The sequence below is a fragment of the Rhinopithecus roxellana genome, chromosome 10 (assembly GCF_007565055.1).
Source record: "Rhinopithecus roxellana isolate Shanxi Qingling chromosome 10, ASM756505v1, whole genome shotgun sequence".
NCBI lineage: Eukaryota > Metazoa > Chordata > Mammalia > Primates > Cercopithecidae > Rhinopithecus > Rhinopithecus roxellana.
In genome coordinates this window covers 93,323,672-93,343,433 of record NC_044558.1, presented here as the reverse complement: position 1 = coordinate 93,343,433, position 19,762 = coordinate 93,323,672, and the positions used below count along the sequence as shown (strand labels likewise).

Genomic DNA, 19,762 nt, shown 5'->3' with positions numbered 1-19,762 from the left:
GGGCCCCCAGAGTCACCCGTACAGCTCTCGGACGGAGTTCCCACAGTCCTGACATCCCGACAGGAGTGGAGGACTGAGGAAGGCCGCGCGTGGCGTGCCTCCGGAGCGGCTTTTCTAGGAGTGGGAGGGCAATAGGCGGGGCACGGGCGTGTCAGGGGGCGTTCCACAGGTGCGACCAGGTAAATCTTGGTCTCTTCAGATTGACATCACCTGGCGCATGCCTAGTTGGTCTGCACCTTCCCGGGTCACCGGCTGGATTTTCGCGCGCGCGGGAAAAGTTGGGGGATGAAGAACCCGGAAGTGCGCCATCTTGCCTCTGTTCATCCAAACAAAAACTATTAACAGTAATTCCTTAATATTAACATATATCAGTTACTATTCACATTTTCCTGATTGCTACACACACACACACACACACACACTTGCAATTTGTTTTTTTTTCCTTTTTAGACAGAGTCTCGCTCTATTGCCCAGGCTGGAGTACAGTGGTGCATTCTCAGCTCACTGCAACCTCCACCTCCTGGGCTCAAGTGATTCTCTTGCCTCAGCCTCCTGAGTAGCTGGGACTATGGGTGCCCGCCACCTCGCCTGGCTAGTTTTTGTATTTTTAGTAGAGATGGGGTTTCACCATGTTGGCCAGGCTGGTCTCAAACTTCCGACCTCAGGTGATCCACCCACCTCGGCCTCCCAAAGTGCTGGGATTACAGGCATGAGCCACTGTGCCCGGCAGCAATTTGTTTGAATTGGGAGTGCTTTCTTCCACCTTGATTATGAAAAAATTTCAAATGTGTATAAAACAGATTCATATAAAGGATCCTGATACGCCATTATCAGCTTTATCAATTATCCCTGACATATTTTTTATTTATAAATATTTCAATATTTGTGGAATCCTTAAAAATGTACCCCATAACCCAACATTGTTCATATTATACAGTTGTCTTATAATTAAAAAAAATTTTGTTCAATAATTTTTCAGATAAGCTTCACACACTCTGCTTGGCTAAGTCTCATAGTATTTCTATTTTAAAAATCTTAAGGCTGGGCGTGGTGGCACACAGCTGTAATCCCAGCACTTTGGGAGGCCGAGGTGGTTGGATCATGAGGTCAAGAGATTGAGACCATCCTGGCCAACATGGTGAAAACCCGTCTCTATTAAAAATACAAAAATTAGCTGGGCGTGGTGGTGCATGCCTGTAGTCCCAGCTACTCGGAAGGCTGAGGCAGGAGAATCGCTTGAACCCGGGAGGCAGCAGTTGCAGTGAGCCGAGATCGCATCACAGCACTCCAGCCTGGAGACGGAGTAAGACTCCATCTGAAAAAAGAAAAAAAAATCTTAAGTCGTTTTGAATACTTTGACGCCCCTTCCATCTCTCTTGCTCTGTCTTCCTTCCCCATCTCCCTGTCTTTTCTGCTGTTGAAGAAAGCAGATCCTTTGTCCTGAGAATTACTTATAGTCTGGATTTTGCTGAGTGCCTCTCTGTGGTGGACTTAACCATGTATCCATCCCTTATATTTCTTGGAAGTTGATATATCTAGATACTTTATTGGATATAAGTTTTCTTTGGCAAGATGGCATGTATGGTGGTGTATCAGGAGGTGCTATGTCCTGTTGTTACTTCTCTGATTTTCTTAGCAGCTCCTGATCATTATTACTTAGATCCATTAATTCATAAGGGACTGTATGGTAGTGATATTGTGATTTTATCATTCCTCTTCATTTGTTAGGTTGAAATATTTCTATAAAAAGCTTTTCATTGCCGAGAAATCATTGTTGATTTCTTCCTTCTTACTAAGCAGTTTTCTTTTTCTTTTCTTCTTCTTTTTTTTTTTTTTTTTCTGAGGCAGGTCTCACTGTGTTGCTCAGGCTGGTGTGCAATGGTGCAAACACACAGTCGCGAACTTTTGGCCTCGGGGGATCCTCCTGCCTCAGCTTCCTGTGTAGTTGGGACCGCAGGTGCATGCCACCATGCCTGATTTTTTTTGTAGAGATGATGAGGTCTCACTTTGTTGCCCGGGCTGGTCTTGAATGTCTGGGCTTAAGCAATCTTTCTACCTACCTCCTGAGTAGCTGGGACTACAGGCACATACCACCATGCCCAGCTAATTGTTTTATTTTTATTTTTAGTAGAGATATGGTCTTATTATGTTGCTCAGGTTGGTCTCGAACTCCAGAGCTCAAGTGATCCTCCTTCCTCAGCCTCCCAGTGTGCTGGGATTATAAGTATACAACAGGCGTGAGCCAACAAGCCTGGCCAGATTTTTTTTCTTGATTTGAAATCTATTACGGGTTCAATTGATGCTTCCAAATCAAACTCAGGGCTTCCGGATTTTTACTAACCTCATTGATCTTACCCATGTATCTCCTTTCTCTAGTGCCAAAAATCCTACTTCTTGAAGCCATAATAAGATTATTCATTTGTTTTATCCCACATTACACACAGCAATCTCAGAATAATGACTTCTCAATAATATGATTACTGAAAACAGTTTAATATTTTTTGCAGTTTTCAAAAAAAATCCTTCAGAAATGTGTAGTCAAGTTACTGTATGCTGCTGGGCACAGTGGCTCACGCCTGTAATCCCAGCACTTTGGGAGGCCAAGAAGGGAGGATTGCTGGAGCTCAGGAGTTTGAGACCAGCTGGGGCAATACAGTGAGACCCTGTCTCTACAAAAGAAAATTAAAAATTAACCAGACATGGTGGCACGTACCTGTAGTCCCAGCTATCAAGAAGCTGTGGCGAGAGTAGGCTTAAGCCCAGGAGTTTGAAGCTGCAGTGAGATATGATTGTGATACTGTACTTCAGGGTGACAGAGCAGGGACTCTGTTTTTAACAAATATATATAAAAAAACTTCCTGTGCCTTAGATTCATTTGTAATCGTCCTTCTTTCTGTGTGGCTGTATGCTGACTGGGTACATGGTTAGTTTATTTGTTTCATTTAAAAAATCTCTTTCTGTTAAGTTTTATTTATAATTACACAGATATTGGCTTTGATAGTCAAATTGAAAAAACAAAGTATATTCAAAGAAGTCTGCCTTCTGTCCTTGTACTTTCCTGTCTATATTTTAGCCATAGTATGAAAAGTTATGGTTTATGATTACATTTCAAAAATATAAGAAGATATTCCCATATCCCATTTTTTTCTTAAGCCATAACATAACTTTACATACTTTTTTCTAATCTTGCTTTTTTAAATGTCCTGGACATCACTCCATAGTAGTGTCTAGAGATAGTCTTCATTCATTTTTTTACTGTATAGTAATCCATTGTGTAGTTGTACCATACATAGTTTATTCAACCTATTGATGGGCATTTGGGTAGTTTCCAATTGTATTCCAAAGAGGATTACAGTGAATAGCCTTGTGTATGCATCCTGTTTTACTTTTGCTGACTATTGGTAATATTATTTTTTATGTTCTGTATTATAAAATGGTGGTTATTATTCATTTATAACTTTTATTATACATGACTTTGGTTAGCATGCTTTAACTTTTTAGTATAACATTTGCAAACTACTTGTTTTAATTAAAATTTTGGTTAAGTGTAAAAAATAGTGAGCTATTTTGTAATCTAGATTCAGTAGACTCTTATACTTCCTTTACAAATGATAGCTGAGTTGATCATTTGTGTAAATGACCATGAACTTAAAAATTACAGCATTTTTTAAAATAAATTTTTTAACAGGCCGGGCGCGGTGGCTCAAGCCTGTAATCCCAGCACTTTGGGAGGCCGAGATGGGCGGATCACGAGGTCAGGAGATCGAGACCATCCTGGCTAACATGGTGAAACCCCGTCTCTACTAAAAATACAAAAAACTAGCCGGGCGACCTGGCGGGCGCCTGTAGTCCCAGCTACTCGGGAGGCTGAGGCAGGAGAATGGCGTGAACCCGGGAGGCGGAGCTTGCAGTGAGCTGAGATCCGGCCACTCCAGCCTGGGCGACAGAGCGAGACTCCGTCTCAAAAAAAAAAAAAAAAAAAAAATTTTTTAACATTTTAAAATTATTTAAAATAATAGACACACAAAGTAAAAAAAGAAGAAGAAGAAGAAAAGAGGGTCTTGCTATGTTGCCCAGGCTGGTCTCAAACTCCTGGGCTCAAATAATCCTCCTGCTTTGGCCTCCTAAAGTGTGAGCCACCACACCTGGCAAAAATTAATTTCTTTGAAACAAAAACATTACAGGTTATCTGGTACCATGGTAGCTTCTTTAATACTAGGTTCACTTAGAACAAAGCTTAGGAACAAAGTCAGACTTTCACGAAGGGCTTGTGTGGCAATGGGGTTTTTTTTGCAAATTCCATTGGTGGGGCAAGATGTGAGTTAGAAGGAACTCTTAGACTGACTCTTCTGGCCATGGAAAAAGATGGTTGGTTCTAAATGCTGACCTGATGATTTCACACTGTCACATCTCAAATTGTGGTCATCTTTTATACATTATTAACAACAAAAGGGAAAAATTGAGTTGACTTTAGGAGGAAGTGGAAAATGACGAGATCATATCTATACTCTACAGGCTCTCCATAGAGGTCAGACTGAAGTGGTAAAATTGTTGTGCGCTAAATTAGGGCATTAACGTTTCATGGAAATTGAAGCTATATCTAAATAGCTGATGGCCTGCTTTCTAGATCTCCTATGTACCTGCTTCTCAAATTCAGTCTGTTTTAAAAAATTGCTCTTTGAGGTTGGAACCAGGGAAATAAGGCTGAGAACAGAATAAGCCATTATCGAAAAAATTAGAAACTTGAAAGCAGATACTCATAATTTAAATCCTCTGAAGCTAAAGTTGATCCACAATAGCAAAGCATTATCATTTTAGTGATTGTACGTTAGTTGTTTCCTGGAAGATGATAAATTTGGAATCACTTTCTTCTTACAGCATGCTCTGATAGTCTTTAGAACAAACCAGAGCTCTAAATTGCAATGCCATTGGTAATTTAACTCTGATTTGTTTCTATGCCCGGCTCCTGGTGTTCTGTAAAATTCTGCATGTCATTTCAGGTATCTTTATCCAGAAGACATTACTTTTGCCTTTGATGCACTTTAAAATGTGAAGTCTTTTGTGAAGCTCTTTGGTTCTTTTTTCCTTTGCTGCTGAAATAAATTCAGGTTGATGATTTTCTTCTAGGATGTGTTGTGTGATCTAGACATTGGAAACCCAAGTCTTTGATTTTTTTTCCCCTACAGATTGCCTATTTCTTTTTTATTTTAATTTTTATTAGTTATTATTATTTTTGAGATGGAGTGTCACTCTGTCACCCGGGCTTGAGTGCAGAGGTGTGATCTCAGCTCACTGCAACCTCCACCTCCCGGGTTCAAGTGATTCTTGTGCCTCTGCCACCCAAGTAGCTGGGATTACAGGCACGCACCACCACTCCCAGCCAATTTTTTTGTATTTTTAGTAGGGATGGGATTTCTCCATGTTGGCCAGGCTGGTCTCAAACTCCTGATCTCAAGTGATCTGCCTGCCTTGGGCTCCGGAAGTGTTGGGATTACAGGCATGAGCCACCATGCCTGGCCAATTACTAATTTTTTTTAAAGAGATGGGGTCTCGCTATCTTGCCCAGGCTGGAGTGCAGTGTCTCTTTACAGGCACTGTCGTAGTGCACTGCAGCCTTGAACTCCTGGGCTCAAGTGATCCTCCTGAGAGGCTGGAATTACAGGCGTATGCCACTGTGTCCAACAGATTGTCCATTTGTGATCTGTGTAAATGTCTCTCACTTCCTGCAGTATCTCTGCTCAAGAATGTAAAGAGATGGATAATATTTTTAGATTTGTTGAAATAAAGTAAAGTTCTGCTCAAATGAGACTGACACTAACTAAATGAAAAGTCCAGTTATAATTCTGTAATTTTGTGTCTGCAGTGTGTGTGTTATTGTACACTTGAATTGGCCGTGTGCATTGTGGTGAAGTCCATATTTGCATGGTTATATTGAAAAGGTTTTTGGGCCGGGCGTGATGGCTCACGCCTGTAATCCCAACAATTTGGGAGGCTGAGGCGGGCGAATTACCTGAGGTCAGGAGTTCAAGACCAGCCTGGTCAACATGGCGAAACCCCATCTCTACTAAAAAATACAAAAAATTAGCCAGGCATGGTGGCAGACACCTGTAATACCAGCTACTAGGGAGGCTAAGGCAGGGGGGATTGCTTAAACCTGGGAGGCAGAGGTTGCAGTGAGCCGAGATTGTGCCACTGCACTCCAGCCTGGGTGACAGAGCAAGACTCTGTATCAAAAAAAAAAAAAAAAAAGAAAAAAAGAAAAGAAAAGCTTTTTGCCCTCTCTCTGTGCCTACTCTCCCTGTTGAGTCCTGTAGGCCTGAGCTGCCAGGTGGCACTGTGGGCTGAGACTGCAAGGCACTGCAGGACCCAGGTTGTGGATGGACAGTCTCTTGGGCTTTCTTCTTTCCATTCGTCTTCCTCCTTTAACCCCACTCGGTATCCAGTATCCTTGCTCTCCATACACCGCCTTCATTTTTTTTCCTTCAGTAGATTTTTCTGCCTCTTGACTTATAAACCCTACTTCTAGCCCCTTTCAGATACTGAAACTAGCAACTTTCAGTCTTTGTACCAAAGTCTCAGAGATTCTCATTGACTCAGATGCCATCCATCTCTAGTCCAAAGAACAATGTCAGCGACATGATCATGTAGAACAAAAGTGTCTGCTGTGGACACATTTGGGGAGAAATAGTTTTCAGTGATGAGGGTTATAGCAAGTTGGGCAGATGTCCCAAAAATATCTACCAAAAACTGTAGACACTGCTGGTGGCAGTGACTTATTCTTTGCTTCATTCAGCAAATATTGATTGAATATGGACTCTGTGTCTGGTTCTATTCTAGGTTTTGGGGATGGAGCAGTGAACAAATCAGTCTTTATGGAGTGTACAGTCAAGTGGGAGAGACAGGCAGTAAACAAAGAAGCAGTTCAATGTTGAATCTGTGAGATGGTGTTAAGTGCTACAGCGAAAACAAAGTAGTGTAAGATTAAAAGGGTGTTTTGATAGGCCTTTACTGTTTAGGTCTCTTTGATAAGGTGGCATTTGAGCAAAACTCTGAGGGAAATAATGGAGCCAACCATGTATATAACCTCAGGGAGAACATTCCAGGTAGAGGGAACAGCAAGTGCAAAAGCCCTGAAGTGGGAGTTTGTTTACCATGTTGCACAATCTGCACACAGGCCAGTACAATTTGAATGGATGGGAAATGTACAAGACAGAAGTTGAAAAGGCCAGGTGCATTGGCTCATGCCTACAATCCCAGCATTTTGGAAGGCTGAAGTGGGAGGAGTTTGAAATCAGCCTGGGCAATGGAGCCAGACCTCGGGTTCTCTACAAAAAAAAAAAAAAGAAAAAAGAAAAAAAAGAGCTGGGCATAGTGGTGCACACCTGTAGGGAGGCTGAAGCAGGAGGATCGCTTGAACCCAGGAGTTCGAGGCTGCAGTGAGCTATGATTATGCCACTGCACTCCACCCTGGGTGACACAGTGAGCCCCTCTCTCAAGAGGGAGATAGAGGTGGAGCAATGGTGGACGGGTCCCATCATGAAGGGCATTGTGGGTCACTGGAAGGCCTTTTGCTTTTACTTGGAGGAAGATGGAAAGCTTGTGAAAAGTTTTGAGTACAGAAGCAAGGGGATCAGTCTGGCTGCTGCATGGAGGACAGTCTATGAGGGGTAGGTGGAGGTAGGGAGACCAGGAAGGAGGCTGTTGTAATCATCTGAGCAGAAAAGTGATGGTGCTTGGCCCAGGACAGCAGCAGTAGAGGTGGTTGGGTTCTAGAGCTATTTTGAAGGTAGAATTGCTAATATTTGAAGGTGGAGTTGATAGATCATGTAGCATGACAGAACTGAGTCAAGGATAAGATGAACACTTTTGACTTGTGCAACTGGGTAGGATGGAGTTGCCATTTTCTTAGGCGTGGAAGACTGGAAGGAACGGTCTTTGGGGGAGGTGATCAGCTTTTGTTTTGGATATGTTGAAGTTTCAGTTGCCTGTGAGACATTCAATTGGAAGATGGTTCTTCAATGAGTTTTATGATATTACAGTTGGGATTGTGCTAGAATGTTCTTCTTCCCTCACTTCTTCATTTGGCTAACATCTCTTCATTCTTCAGTCCCCAGCATCAAGGGCATCTTTGCAAGGAAGGCTTCCTTGATTCCCATCCCCATGCTTGGGCATTCTTCCTGTTATATGTGTGTGCATAGCAACACATCCCTTCCTTTATAGTACTTATCATCCTTGAAGTTCATAAATAATTTGTGTGGGTATTGGTTTAATGTGCTATGAGTCCACAGAAGCAGATAACATAGGAAGGTCTGTTGGAATAAAGAGAGGTTTTATGGCTGGGTGTGGTAGCTCATGCCTGTAATCCCAGCATTTGAGAGGCCGATGCAGGCTGATTGCTTGAGGCCAGGAATTTGAGACCAGTCTGGCGGTGAAATGGTTTTACCAACATGGTGAAATTCTGTCTCTACTAAAAATACAAAAATTAGCCAGGCATGGTGGTGAGCACCTGTAATATCAGCTATTCGGGAGACTGAGGCAGTAGAATCACTTGGACCCAGGAGGTGGAGTTTGTAATGGGTCGAGATTGCACTACTGCATTTCAGCCTGGGTGACAGAGTGAGACTCTGTCCCCCCCCCCCCGCCCAAAAAAAAAAGGGCCGGGTGTGGTGGCTCATGCCTGTAATCTCAGCACTTTGGGAGGCCAAGACAGGCGGATCACAAGGTCAGGAGATTGAGACCATCCTGGCTAACACGGTGAAACCCCGTCTCTACTAAAAAATACAAAAAACTAGCCGGGCGAGGTGGCGGACGCCTGTAGTCCCAGCTACTCGGGAGGCTGAGGCAGGAGAATGGCATAAACCCGGGAGGCGGATCTTGCAGTGAGCTGAGATCTGGCCACTGCACTCTGGCCTGGGCGATAGAGCAAGACTCCGTCTCAAAAAAAAAAAAAAAAAAAAAATTAAAAAGAGGTTTTGCTCAGATGAAACTGATAGGGAACAATAAAGAAGCACAGTTTGATCCTACTGTTCTATGTCTGCTATTTGCAAATTTCTTTTTTAAATTTTTAACTTTTTTTTAAGAGACGGTGTCTCGCTATGTTGCCCAGGCTGGTCTTTATTTTATCTTAAGTTCCCAGGTACATATGCAGCCAGGCTAGTCTTGAAGTCCTGGCCTCAAGCAATCTTCCTGCCTCAGCCTCCCAAAGTGCTGGGATTTCAGGCACGTGCCACTGTGCCTGGCCTATGTGCATATTTTCTAGGAAAATAACCCAGATCAGTCCACAGACCCCACAAAGACAGGCAGTCCTATTTTGTTCCCTGTAGCCCCAGAATCCAGCTGAAAGCCTGGCACACAGTAGGAACAAAATAAGCATCTGTGGCATGTTGGATCTGAGCTATTTCCTGTATCAAGAGAATAGTATTGGATTCAGACCCTCTGTGTCTGTTCAGTGAATAGCTATCTGATGCTTACAATGTATGAAGGAATGTTCTGGGCTTTGCTTTGAGATGTTCTGCTTTGTTATCCAACAATTTGTGTTCATATGGAGCCCTTGATTGAGGTGTGGTGAAACCACAGTTTAAGTCTCATCTCTACCAACTAAGCTAGCCGGGTGGATGGATGTAGGATGTGCGTTTTAGTCTTTGAGATCCCTGTACCCACGTGCCCAAGAATTGGTAGTGCTGAATTTCAGGAAGATTTTCATTTTTAAACCATTTTTAGATTTAAAAAATACTGCAATACCAAAAAACCCCTCAAAAGCCCCAAACAAGAAACCCCTATACAACACCTTATTACCTGGGGTTATTTTTTCCTAGGGCTTTAACACTTGTTTACCTTAGTAATTTATTTATTTCTTGTTTTAAAAGCCCAGCCTGCTGTCATGCTAGCCTGTCTTCTCTGTGGTGGTCCAAAGCTGTTTTCAGCTTGCACTAGCATTGTAGTCATTTCACTGACAGCTTCATAGATGTCCCGGATTCTATCAGCAGCTCTGCTAACTGATGTTCTCCAGGAGAAGCTAGTGTGTCTTCACATCCACAGTCCAGTTTGATTTCTTTAAAGTGATTACATCCTGCTTAGGGGAGCTATAAATTCTACTTTGAGATGGTTAGGTTTTATGGAAACAAGACTTTAACTGCACCCCAGAGCTGTGTCTAGAATAATAATTCTTGTCGGTGATCTCTAGTGGAAATCTTCCCGCTGGTGACTAAGCAACACCGCAGGGAACAAAACCCTCAAGCAGGGCTCCAACCTCATGCTTAAAAATGCTCCAGGGTGGCAAGCTTGCCCTTTAACTAGGGTTTTCTATCTACGCCTGAGTTCCCAGACTTAGTAGAGGAGCTGCTACCTTCCTGTGGGTAGAACATTTCAGTAGTTAGAGGTTTTATTCCATAAGCTAAATGTTATATTCTGGAGAAATTCCTTTCTTTCTGTTGGAGTATTTCTTTCTCTTTTGTTCCTTATCTCCCCATGTCCCCCATGGCTTTTTTTGTGTTGTTGTTTTTGTGGTAGAGTCTCACTCTGTTGGCTGGGCCAGAGTGCAGTGGCATGATCTTGGCTCACTACAGCCTTGACTTCCTGGGCTCAGGTGACCCTCCCACCTCAGACTCCCAAATAGCTAGGACTACTGGTGTGTGCCAACACGCCTGGCTAATTTTTTCTATTTTTAGTAGCGATGGGGTTTCACCATGTTGCCCAGGCTGTGGTCTTGAACTCCTAGGCTCAAGCAGTCTGCCCACCTTAGTCTCCCAAAGTGCTGAGATTACATGTGTGAGCCTCTGCGCCTCGTCACCTATTTCGTTTTGAAGATGAAGAAAGTGACTCCCAGAAGTGAGAAAGTTGCCCCCAGGGATGTGACTGGCAAATGGTTGGCTGAGGTTTGAACTTGAGGACTTCTGACTCCATGTCTACCATGCCATGCTTTCTTTCACTTAGCCATTGAGATTCTCCTGCCCAGTTCTTAAGGCCCCTACAGTTTTTCTCACTCTCGCCATCTCTTCTCCCTTCCCCCTGCTTCCTAGTTCACAGCTTCCAGACTTGCTGCCTGGTCTCCTTCACTCTCCCGCATGCTCGCTGGCTTCATGCCAGCTTTGCACTCGCCCCCCCACCCCCAACTTGCCAGGTTGCCTCCCTTTCTTGCTTGTACCCATCTAAATTTTTTTTACCTGTTTTCAGCTTCAGCTCCTCCTTCAGTTAATTTCACGGATCTCATTCCTTAAATTCCACAGTGCATAATTAAAAATTACAGTTATAGATTTGTCTTGTACTATTTGCTGCTGTTTCATGTGTCAGACCTGTTTTTCTCCAAGGACCATGCCTTTTTATTTATTTATTCATTTTTGAGATAGGGTCTTGTTCTGTCTCCCAGGCTTGAGTACAGGGGCACAATTAGCTCTCTACAGCCTTGAACTCTTGGGTTCAAGGGATCCTCCTGCGTCAGTCTCCAGAGTAGCTGGGACTACAGGCATGTGCCACCATGCCTGGAAAATTTTTCAATTTTTGCAGAGATGGGGGGGGGGGGTCTCACTATGTTGCCCAGGCTGGTTTTGAACTCCTGGCCTCAAAGGATTATCCTGCCTCAGCCTCCCAAAGTGCTGGGATTTCAGGCATGAACTACCATGCCCAACTAAACCATGCCTTTTTGATTTGTTTTTCTACTTATACCCCACCTTGTTGGAGGTGGGTGGCTTACAACAGGCACCTGGAAAGGAACCATGTCTTGGATTGGTTTTATTCCCTGTGGTGCTTTGCAAGTCATGTTGGTCAGTTAGGACCTTCTAGGACCTTCTCCGGGGATGAGAGTCTCCAGCTGCCCTTCATTCCTGGATGGTGCTATGGACTCACGCAGGAAGAGCTGCCCAAGAGAATTGGTGACAGGCTTTGCAGCATGGTGTCAGGAGGTGGTGGCTTTCATCCACCTTTGGTGTCGGGTAACGTTGCAAAGCTTTCATTACAGAGGATGGAATGAGAAATTGCAATGTTTCTTTGCAGAGAGGACAGAAGCCAAAGGAAAACAGAAGTTCCTTCAGTCTGGGTAGGAGGCCTGATTTTGGAGCCTGCCCAGGTGGTTATCACTGTCTTAATAATTATTCACGACATCAAAACCAGAGAGACCATCTGTGTGATAGCCTTTCTTAGCTTTTTTTCTCTTCTTCAGAAGGCCACAGCCGTGGGTGGGGCAGGAGGAAAGTTAATGGGAGCTTTTACATTTTTATTTATTACTGATTTATTTACGAAAGTGTTTTTGGCTGGATGTGGTGGCTCACGCCTATAATCCAAGCACTTTGGGAAGTTGAGGCAGGAGGATCACTTGAAGCCAGGAGTTTGAGACCAGCCTGGGCAACACAACGAGACCCTGTCTCTACAAAAGGTAAAGCAAATTAGCCGGGTGTGGTGGCGCATAGTTGTAGTCCTAGTTACTTGAGGGGCTGAGGCAGGAGGATTGCTTGAGCCCAGTTTAAGGTTATAGTGAGTTACGTACAATCAGGCCACTGCACTCCAGCTTGGGTGGCAAAGCACGACCGTATCTCTAAAACAAATAAACAAAAAACCTTTTATTATTGAAATTTTCAAACAGACCCCAAAATAGAGAAAATAGTCCAGCGGACTCCCCTTTTCCCCAATACCCAGCTTTAACACAGACCAACATTTTGTTAATCTTGCTCTCTCACGCTCTATCCCCTCCCCTGTCCAATATAAACACTCTTGTAGCTTTGTTTTTATTGTTTTTATTTATTTTTTATCTTTTTTGAGACAAAGTCTCACTCTGTCACCCAAGCTAGAGTGCAGTGGTGCGATCTTGGCTCACTGCAACCTCTGCCTCCCAGTTTCAAGTGATTCTTCTGCCTCAGCCTCCCAAGTAGCTGGCATTCCAGGTGTGTGCCACCACACCCAGCTAATTTTTGTATTTTTAGTAGAGACGGAGTTTCACCACGTTGGCCAGGCTGGTCTCAAACCCCTGACCTCAGGTGATCCGCCCGTCTCAGCCTCCCAAAGTGTTAGGATTACAGGCGTGAGCTATGGCCTCCGGCTGTATCTTTGTTTTAAAAAAAATCTTTCTACTTGGTGGGCCAATAATTAAAAATATAAAATATTTAAGAAAGAAAAAAAGTAAGCAAAGTAACCATATAGGTTGGTCTGGCTATAATGTGAGTGTCATTACTTTTCTTCCCTAGGTATTTGGCTCTGTTGCTCAGAGCAGTACAGGCGAAATGGTCATTAGGGCATTGTCATGGTGCCTGGGGATGCCTAGCTCAGCCAGTTTGTTTTCTGTCTGCCTCTCTCCTTGGTCCTTTTCCTCCACTTTCATTCATGAAATTCTAGTCAAGAGCCAGGTCCAGTGGTTTTCAATCCAAGGACTTTGGAAGCCTCTGGGCTCTATTTTGGTTATTGCAGTCACTGGGCTGCTGCTCCTGGCATTTAGGTTGGCAGGGGTCTGGGCTGGGGAGCAAGAATGTTCAGTGGCCACAAATGTAAGGGATGGTCTTACATTTACATAAGGGAGACAATGAAAACTTACCTCCTCCACAGTCAGTAGTGCTCTTGGGCACTTACTTGTACAACATGGATTAGGACATTGACTTTCTGTGGATACGTTTTAATAGTTTATTAGGTGTTTTAGGCCATTTTGCACTGTTCTAAAGGAATATCTGAGGCTAGGTAATTTATAAAGACAAGAGGTTTAATTGGCTCATGGTTCTGCAGGCTATACAAGCATGACTCCAGCATCTGCTTCTGGTGAGGGTCTCAGGAAGCTTCCGGTCATAGAGGAAGGCAAAGGGAGAGCAGACGATCACATGGTCGGAGTGGTGGCGAGGGTGGGGTGGGTGTCACACTCTTTTTTTTTTTTTTGAGACGGATTCTCGCTCTGTCACCCAGGCTGGAGTGCAGTGGCCAGATCTCAGCTCACTGCAAGCTCCGCCTCCCGGGTTTACACCGTTCTCCTGCCTCAGCCTCCCGAGTAGCTGGGACTACAGGCGCCCGCCACCTCGCCCGGCTAGTTTTTTATATTTTTTAGTAGAGAAGGGGCTTCGCTGTGTTAGCCAGGATGGTCTCACTCTCCTGACCTCGTGATCCGCCCGTCTCGGCCTCCCAAAATGCTGGGATTACAGGCTTGAGCCACCGCGCCCAGCCTTTTTTTTTTTTTTTTTAATTTGAGACAGTGTCTCACTCTGTTGCCCAGGTTGGAGTGTAGTGACGTGATCTCAGCTCACTGCAGCCTCTGCCTCCCAGGTTCACGCAATTCTCCTGCCTCAGCCTCCTGAGTAGCTGGGACTATAGGCGTGCATCACAATGCCCAGCTGATTTTTGTATTTTTAGTAGAGACGGGGTTTCACCATGTTGGCCAGGCTGGTCTTGGACTCCTGATCTCAAATAATCCGCCCGCCTCGGCCTCCCGAAGTGCTGGGATTACAGGCGTGAGCCACTGTGCGCGGCCACCACACTCTTTTAAACAACCAGATTGCATGTGAACTTAGAGCAAGAACTCACTCACTGGCACCAAAACATTCATGAAGGATCCACTACCTTCCTTTAGGCCCCATCTCCAACACTAGAGGTCACATTTCGACATGAGATTTGGAGGGGACAGACATCAAAACCATATCTTTAGATTTAATGGTTTTATGCAGTTTCTTTGGCTCTCGATCTGTTTAGACTCCTGCAGTCAGGTGACTGTAACTAGCCTCTGGTCCTTTTTGAGAGTTCACAGTGTGGTGCAAACCCTTTGGATGTATTATTTGGGAAAATGGGGTGTGTGGCAGCCTGTGTCCCTGCTTTACATTGTCCTTTTTGCTGCCTGCCCTAAGTCTCCTCATTAGCATCCCTGCCAAGGCCAGTGGAGAAGGATGGAGATGCAGTGACATTCAGCTTGACAGGTCATTAGTAGCTTTTGTGCCCCAGGGACTACTGGTGGGAGGGAGCTTGTGGAAGATAAACCCTGACAGGAATGTATTCTCCTGGAGAGCAGGGTTTATTTGATATTCTTCTGGAGCTTAGAGCCATAAGCCTGGTGCTGGGGAGGAGGTGCCCTTAGCAGATGGCATTTGGGAGCCTCTGCGGGCAGAGCATGGAAAGTCACAACTTCTGAGTTGTTTGTATTTGCAATCTCTAGATGGATGGCATCTTCTGCTATGGGAAATGAAATATGTTTAGGCAACTTGAGCCCCAGGTGCAGATGAGGCTGGGCTAATGGGTGCACTAGGGAAGGGGCTGGGGGAGAGATGCGCTGTTAGCTACTATCAATCTGTGACAGCTGTCAGCTGCTGGCAATTAGCACCCACCTGTGCCTGGGATGCAGTGGTGCCTGTCCTGTCCTCTGTGGAAGTCTCTGGACCCAGCAGCCATCTTGACTGTGCACTGTTCAAACCCCAAGGCTGCCTGGAAGAGGTGATTGGGAACTTACTGCACTATAAGGAAAGTGCAGGACAGGCGCAGTGGCTCACGCTGGTGATCTCAGTGCTTTGGGAGGCTGAGGCCAGAGGAGGGCTGGAGTGTGAGACCAGCCTGGGCAACATAGTGAGACCCTGTATTTCCAAAAAGTAAAATAATTAGCCAGGTGTGGTGGTGTGCGCCTGAAGACCCAGCTACTCAAGAGACTGAGGTGCGAGGATCACTTGAACCCAGGAGTATGAGGTTACAGTGAGCTGTGATCGCATCACTGCATTCCAGCTTGGGCGACAGAGCATGACCCTGTCCCAAGGGAAAAAAGGGAATAAGGGAAGCCTCTGGCAGACCTGATGATGGGTGGCCCAGCCAAAATGAGTATTGATGAGGATTTCCCTGGTCTGGAACTCTGAATTTAGTCTGGCAAAGTGTTTCATTTGTGTTGTGAGATGATTCTTGGTGTTACCCCATCACAGTAGGTAAGATGAATTAGCAAACAAGAAAGGCTTTCTCTTTTTCATCCTTATCTGGTCCTTAGATGAAGCCTGAAGAAGGTCTCCATATGGTAGAAGTAAGTCTTTAACATCTACCTCTAACGTTTGCCTGTGTCTTTTTGTTTTGTTTTGTTTTTTTTAACAAAGCCTCAGGAATGCCCCAGTATCTAAGTAGAATTTGGTAATATTTCGTTTTTGTTATATTCCCTTTTCTGCTTACCTTCTATATATATAGAGTGAAATTTTTAAAAAATATGTGCAAGTAAGAGCAATTTCTTTTTTATTTTTATTTTTTTTTGAGACAGGATCTCGCTCTGTCACCTAGGCTAGAGTACAGTGGCACAATCTCGGCTCACTGCAACCTCTGCTTCCCGGGTTTAAGTGATTCTCCTGCCTCAGCCTCCCAAGTAGCTGAGATTACAGGAGCCCACCACCACTCCCGGCTAATTTTTGTGTTTTTAGTAGAGACCAGGTTTTGCCATGTTGGCTGGGCTGGTTTCGAACTCCTAACCTCAGGTGATCCGCCTGCCTTGGCCTCCCAAAGTGCTCTGGGATTATAGGTGTGAGCTACCGGGCCTGGCTGAGGCAGTTTCTTTTTGAAATATATTTTGTGAAGGAGAAAAAGCGGAGGTCAGTTAAAGGAAACAAATAGCATAAGAGGTGGTATGCAGAGATGCCAAAGCATCTTGAAGGTGCTTTTTTTTTTTTTGAAACAGAGTCTTGCTTCGTTGCCTAGGCTGGCCTGCAGTGGTGCAATCATGGCTCCCTGCAGCCTTTACCTTCTGGGCTAAAGTAATCCTCCTACCTCAGACTCTCGAGTAGCTGGGACTATAGGTGCATGCCACTATGTCTGGCTAATCTTTAAATTTTTTGTACAGGCCAGCTCTCACCATATTGCCCAGGCTGGTCTTGACCTCCTGTCCTCAAGCAAAAATACAGATTTTGATTAAGTCTGGGTAGGACCTGGGCCTGAGTTTCTAACTAGCTCCCACGTGGTGCTAATGCTGCTGGTCTATAGACCACATGTGGAGTAGCCAGTGTAGAGTTCATGTAGCAATATTGATTTCATAGCAATAGCCAGTATCTGTGTACTTGCTTCGTTGTATTTCACACACGGTATAATGATGTACATGCATCTCATTTGACCCTCACCCCAGCCCTTTGGGGTGGAAAGGATTGCGCTCATTTCACACTGGAGGAAACTGAGGCACAGACAGGCAAAGTAACTTGGCAAAACAGAAGGGAACTTAAGAGGCAGGCCCTGATTAGCTCAGAGATTAGAAGGCCTCGTGCATCATCCTGAACAGCTTGGACTTGATCTTGAAGGTGGAGGCAGAAGTTGAAGGGTAATTAAACAGGAATTGGAGGAAATTCACCTTGCATAGTGATTGCTTTGGCCACATGCACCCTGCCACCCCCCCACCTCAGTGAAGTGTCATGTGAAGTTGGGTTCATAAATGAAGACCTGAATGCTTTCCTGCCAAGTTTGTTTTAAATCAAGCTGCTAATTAGTCCCAGTCTCCCTACCCCGGTATTATATTTTTTGTTGATGTCGTTTCACTTCATTTAGTTGAAGTGATTGATTCAGTTCAGTGTTTGAATTTCTTTTTGAACCTCACCTTAATAACCTGTCTAAAAATCAAGGTTAAACCTTCTTCCTAACACAGCAGTATTGCTTGGTAAGACTGGCTCACAGTCCAAAGAAATGCTTGCCCAGAGAGGGCAAACTGCTTTAACTCCTTACCCCCAAGCTCATTAAAAAAATATCAAATGACTGATTCCTTGTCACAGTTCTGCCTACATTAGTTTTATTTTTGTCCAGGTTTCAGCTAATTAAACGCTTTTGTGATGAGCTTATGTCCAGGCTGAAGGTTGCATTTTGAAACTGAGAGTCAAATACCAATTTAAAGTCCAGACTTTTATACTTATTTGTGAAATTCAGATAAATGAAATGGAAATAAAACAGGGCTGCTGTGTTGTGAAATATGACTCTGTTTTTCCTTGTAGGACTCTTTGAGGGTAGCCGTTTTGGCATTTTATATATAAATTTTCTTTTCTTAGCCTACCTTTTACTTTCTTGATTTGCCTATTTGTGATTTCCCATTAAACAGTAGGCTTTTTGTAAACTGATTATGCCTTGAAATTGACTTTTTTTTTTTGAGACAGGATCTTGTTTTGCCAAGTGCAGTGGCTCCATCATACAATAAACAAAGAAAGAAAGAAAGAGAGAGAGAGAGAGAGAAAGAGAGAGAGAGAGACCTTGACTTATTTAAAACAAAAAAAGAAGAAAAAAATATATAGATCACAGCTGTTATTTGTATATGCTACGCCAATCCTTGCTGGGTTTCATTCTTTATAATTGTTATTTTTAAAGATTTTTCTTCTTATAAATATTCTATTTTTTCACTGTAGAAAATTTAAGGGAGAACACAGTGGGAAAAAAAACAAGAAAAGGACTTCATAATCCTGCTACTTTAGGGGAAAAGAAATCACCATTACCTATTTGGTTCTTCTCCCACTTTTTTTTTTTTTTTTTTTTCCCGAGATGGAGTCCCCCTCTGTTACCCAGGCTGGAGTGCAGGGACGTGATCTCAGCTCTCTGCAACCTCTGCCTCCTGGGTTCAAGTGATTCTCATGCCTCAGCCTCCCAAGTACCTGGGATTACAGGGGTGCGCCATCACGCCTGGCTAATTTTTGTATTTTTAGTAGAGACGGGGTTTCGTCGTGTTGGCCAGGCTGGTTTTGAACTCCTGACCTCAGGTGATCCTCCCGCCTTGGCCTCCCAAAGTACTAGGATTACAGGTGTGAGCCACTGCACCTGGCCTTCTGCCTTTTTTTTTAAGAAAAAAAAATTAAAAAATTGTTTTTCTTTTTGAGATAGCATCTCATTTTGTTGCTCAGACTGGTCTTGAACTTCTGGGCTCAAGCGATCCTCCAGCCTCAGCCTCCCGGGTAGCTGGGACTACAGATGCACATCACGGTGTCCTTATGCCATTTCTTTTGTACATAGGTGAATGCAAGCATATGATTCCATCATATACTATTTTGAAGGTTTGACTTTCTTTTCACTTTGGTCATCTTTCCAAGGTGTTATTTTCCTAGTACATCTTTTTAAATGGACATAGAACATTCTTTTGTGTGAATGAACAATGGTTTTATTTAGGCGGTTCTCTCCTGTTAGATATTTATATTATTTTCAGCGTTTCTCCACTGTTACAGCGTTCAAATGAACCTTCTTTTTTTTTTTTTTTTTTTTTTTTTTTGAGATAAGAGTCTTGCTTTGTCGCCCAGGCTGGAGTGCAGTGGCACGATCTCTGCTCAAGTGATTCCTGTGTCACCTTCCCACGTAGCTGGGATTACAGGTGCCCTTGCCTGGCTAATTTTTGTATTTTTGGTGGAGATGTGGTTTTTACCATGTGGGCCAGGCTGGTTTCGAACTCCTGGCCTGAAGTGATCTGCCCACCTCAGCCTCCCAAAGTGTGGGGATTACAGGTGTGAGCCACCGTGCCCAACTCAGTTGAACATTCTTGTAGCTATTGCATACAACTGTGAACATTTCCTAGAATGAATTCCTTAAAGAAGAAATGCTGAGCCAGACTTTTTTCTTTTACTGTGACTCTTTGACACATGATAATATTGACTTTTCTTTCTTTCCAGACACTACAACAGCAGGAGTGCAAACTTCTCTACAGCCGAAAAGAGGGTCAAAGGCAAGAAAACAAAAACAAAAATAGATATAAAAACATCCTGCCCTGTAAGTATCAATATTCCTCTCAGTAATAGTCACTCTTGGAGATTTTGATTCCTAGCACCTCTGTACTTTTCCTCAGGGTCGTGTGCTCTTGTTAGCACATCTGAGGCTTTAGCTTTTTTAATTGCAAGCAGTT

General features: G+C 43.9%; 1 protein-coding gene across 2 annotated transcripts in view; it reads left to right on the top strand.

Annotated features, from left to right (window-relative positions):
* Positions 1-19,762, top strand: part of PTPN11 (protein tyrosine phosphatase non-receptor type 11) — a 107,332-nt gene that overhangs the window by 49,500 nt on the left and 38,070 nt on the right. For both annotated transcript variants that reach the window (XM_010378723.2, XM_030938698.1), the window contains exon 7: positions 19,533-19,629. In XM_010378723.2, coding sequence (XP_010377025.1) covers positions 19,533-19,629 — 97 coding nt within the window. The remainder of the gene's footprint in view (positions 1-19,532; positions 19,630-19,762) is intronic.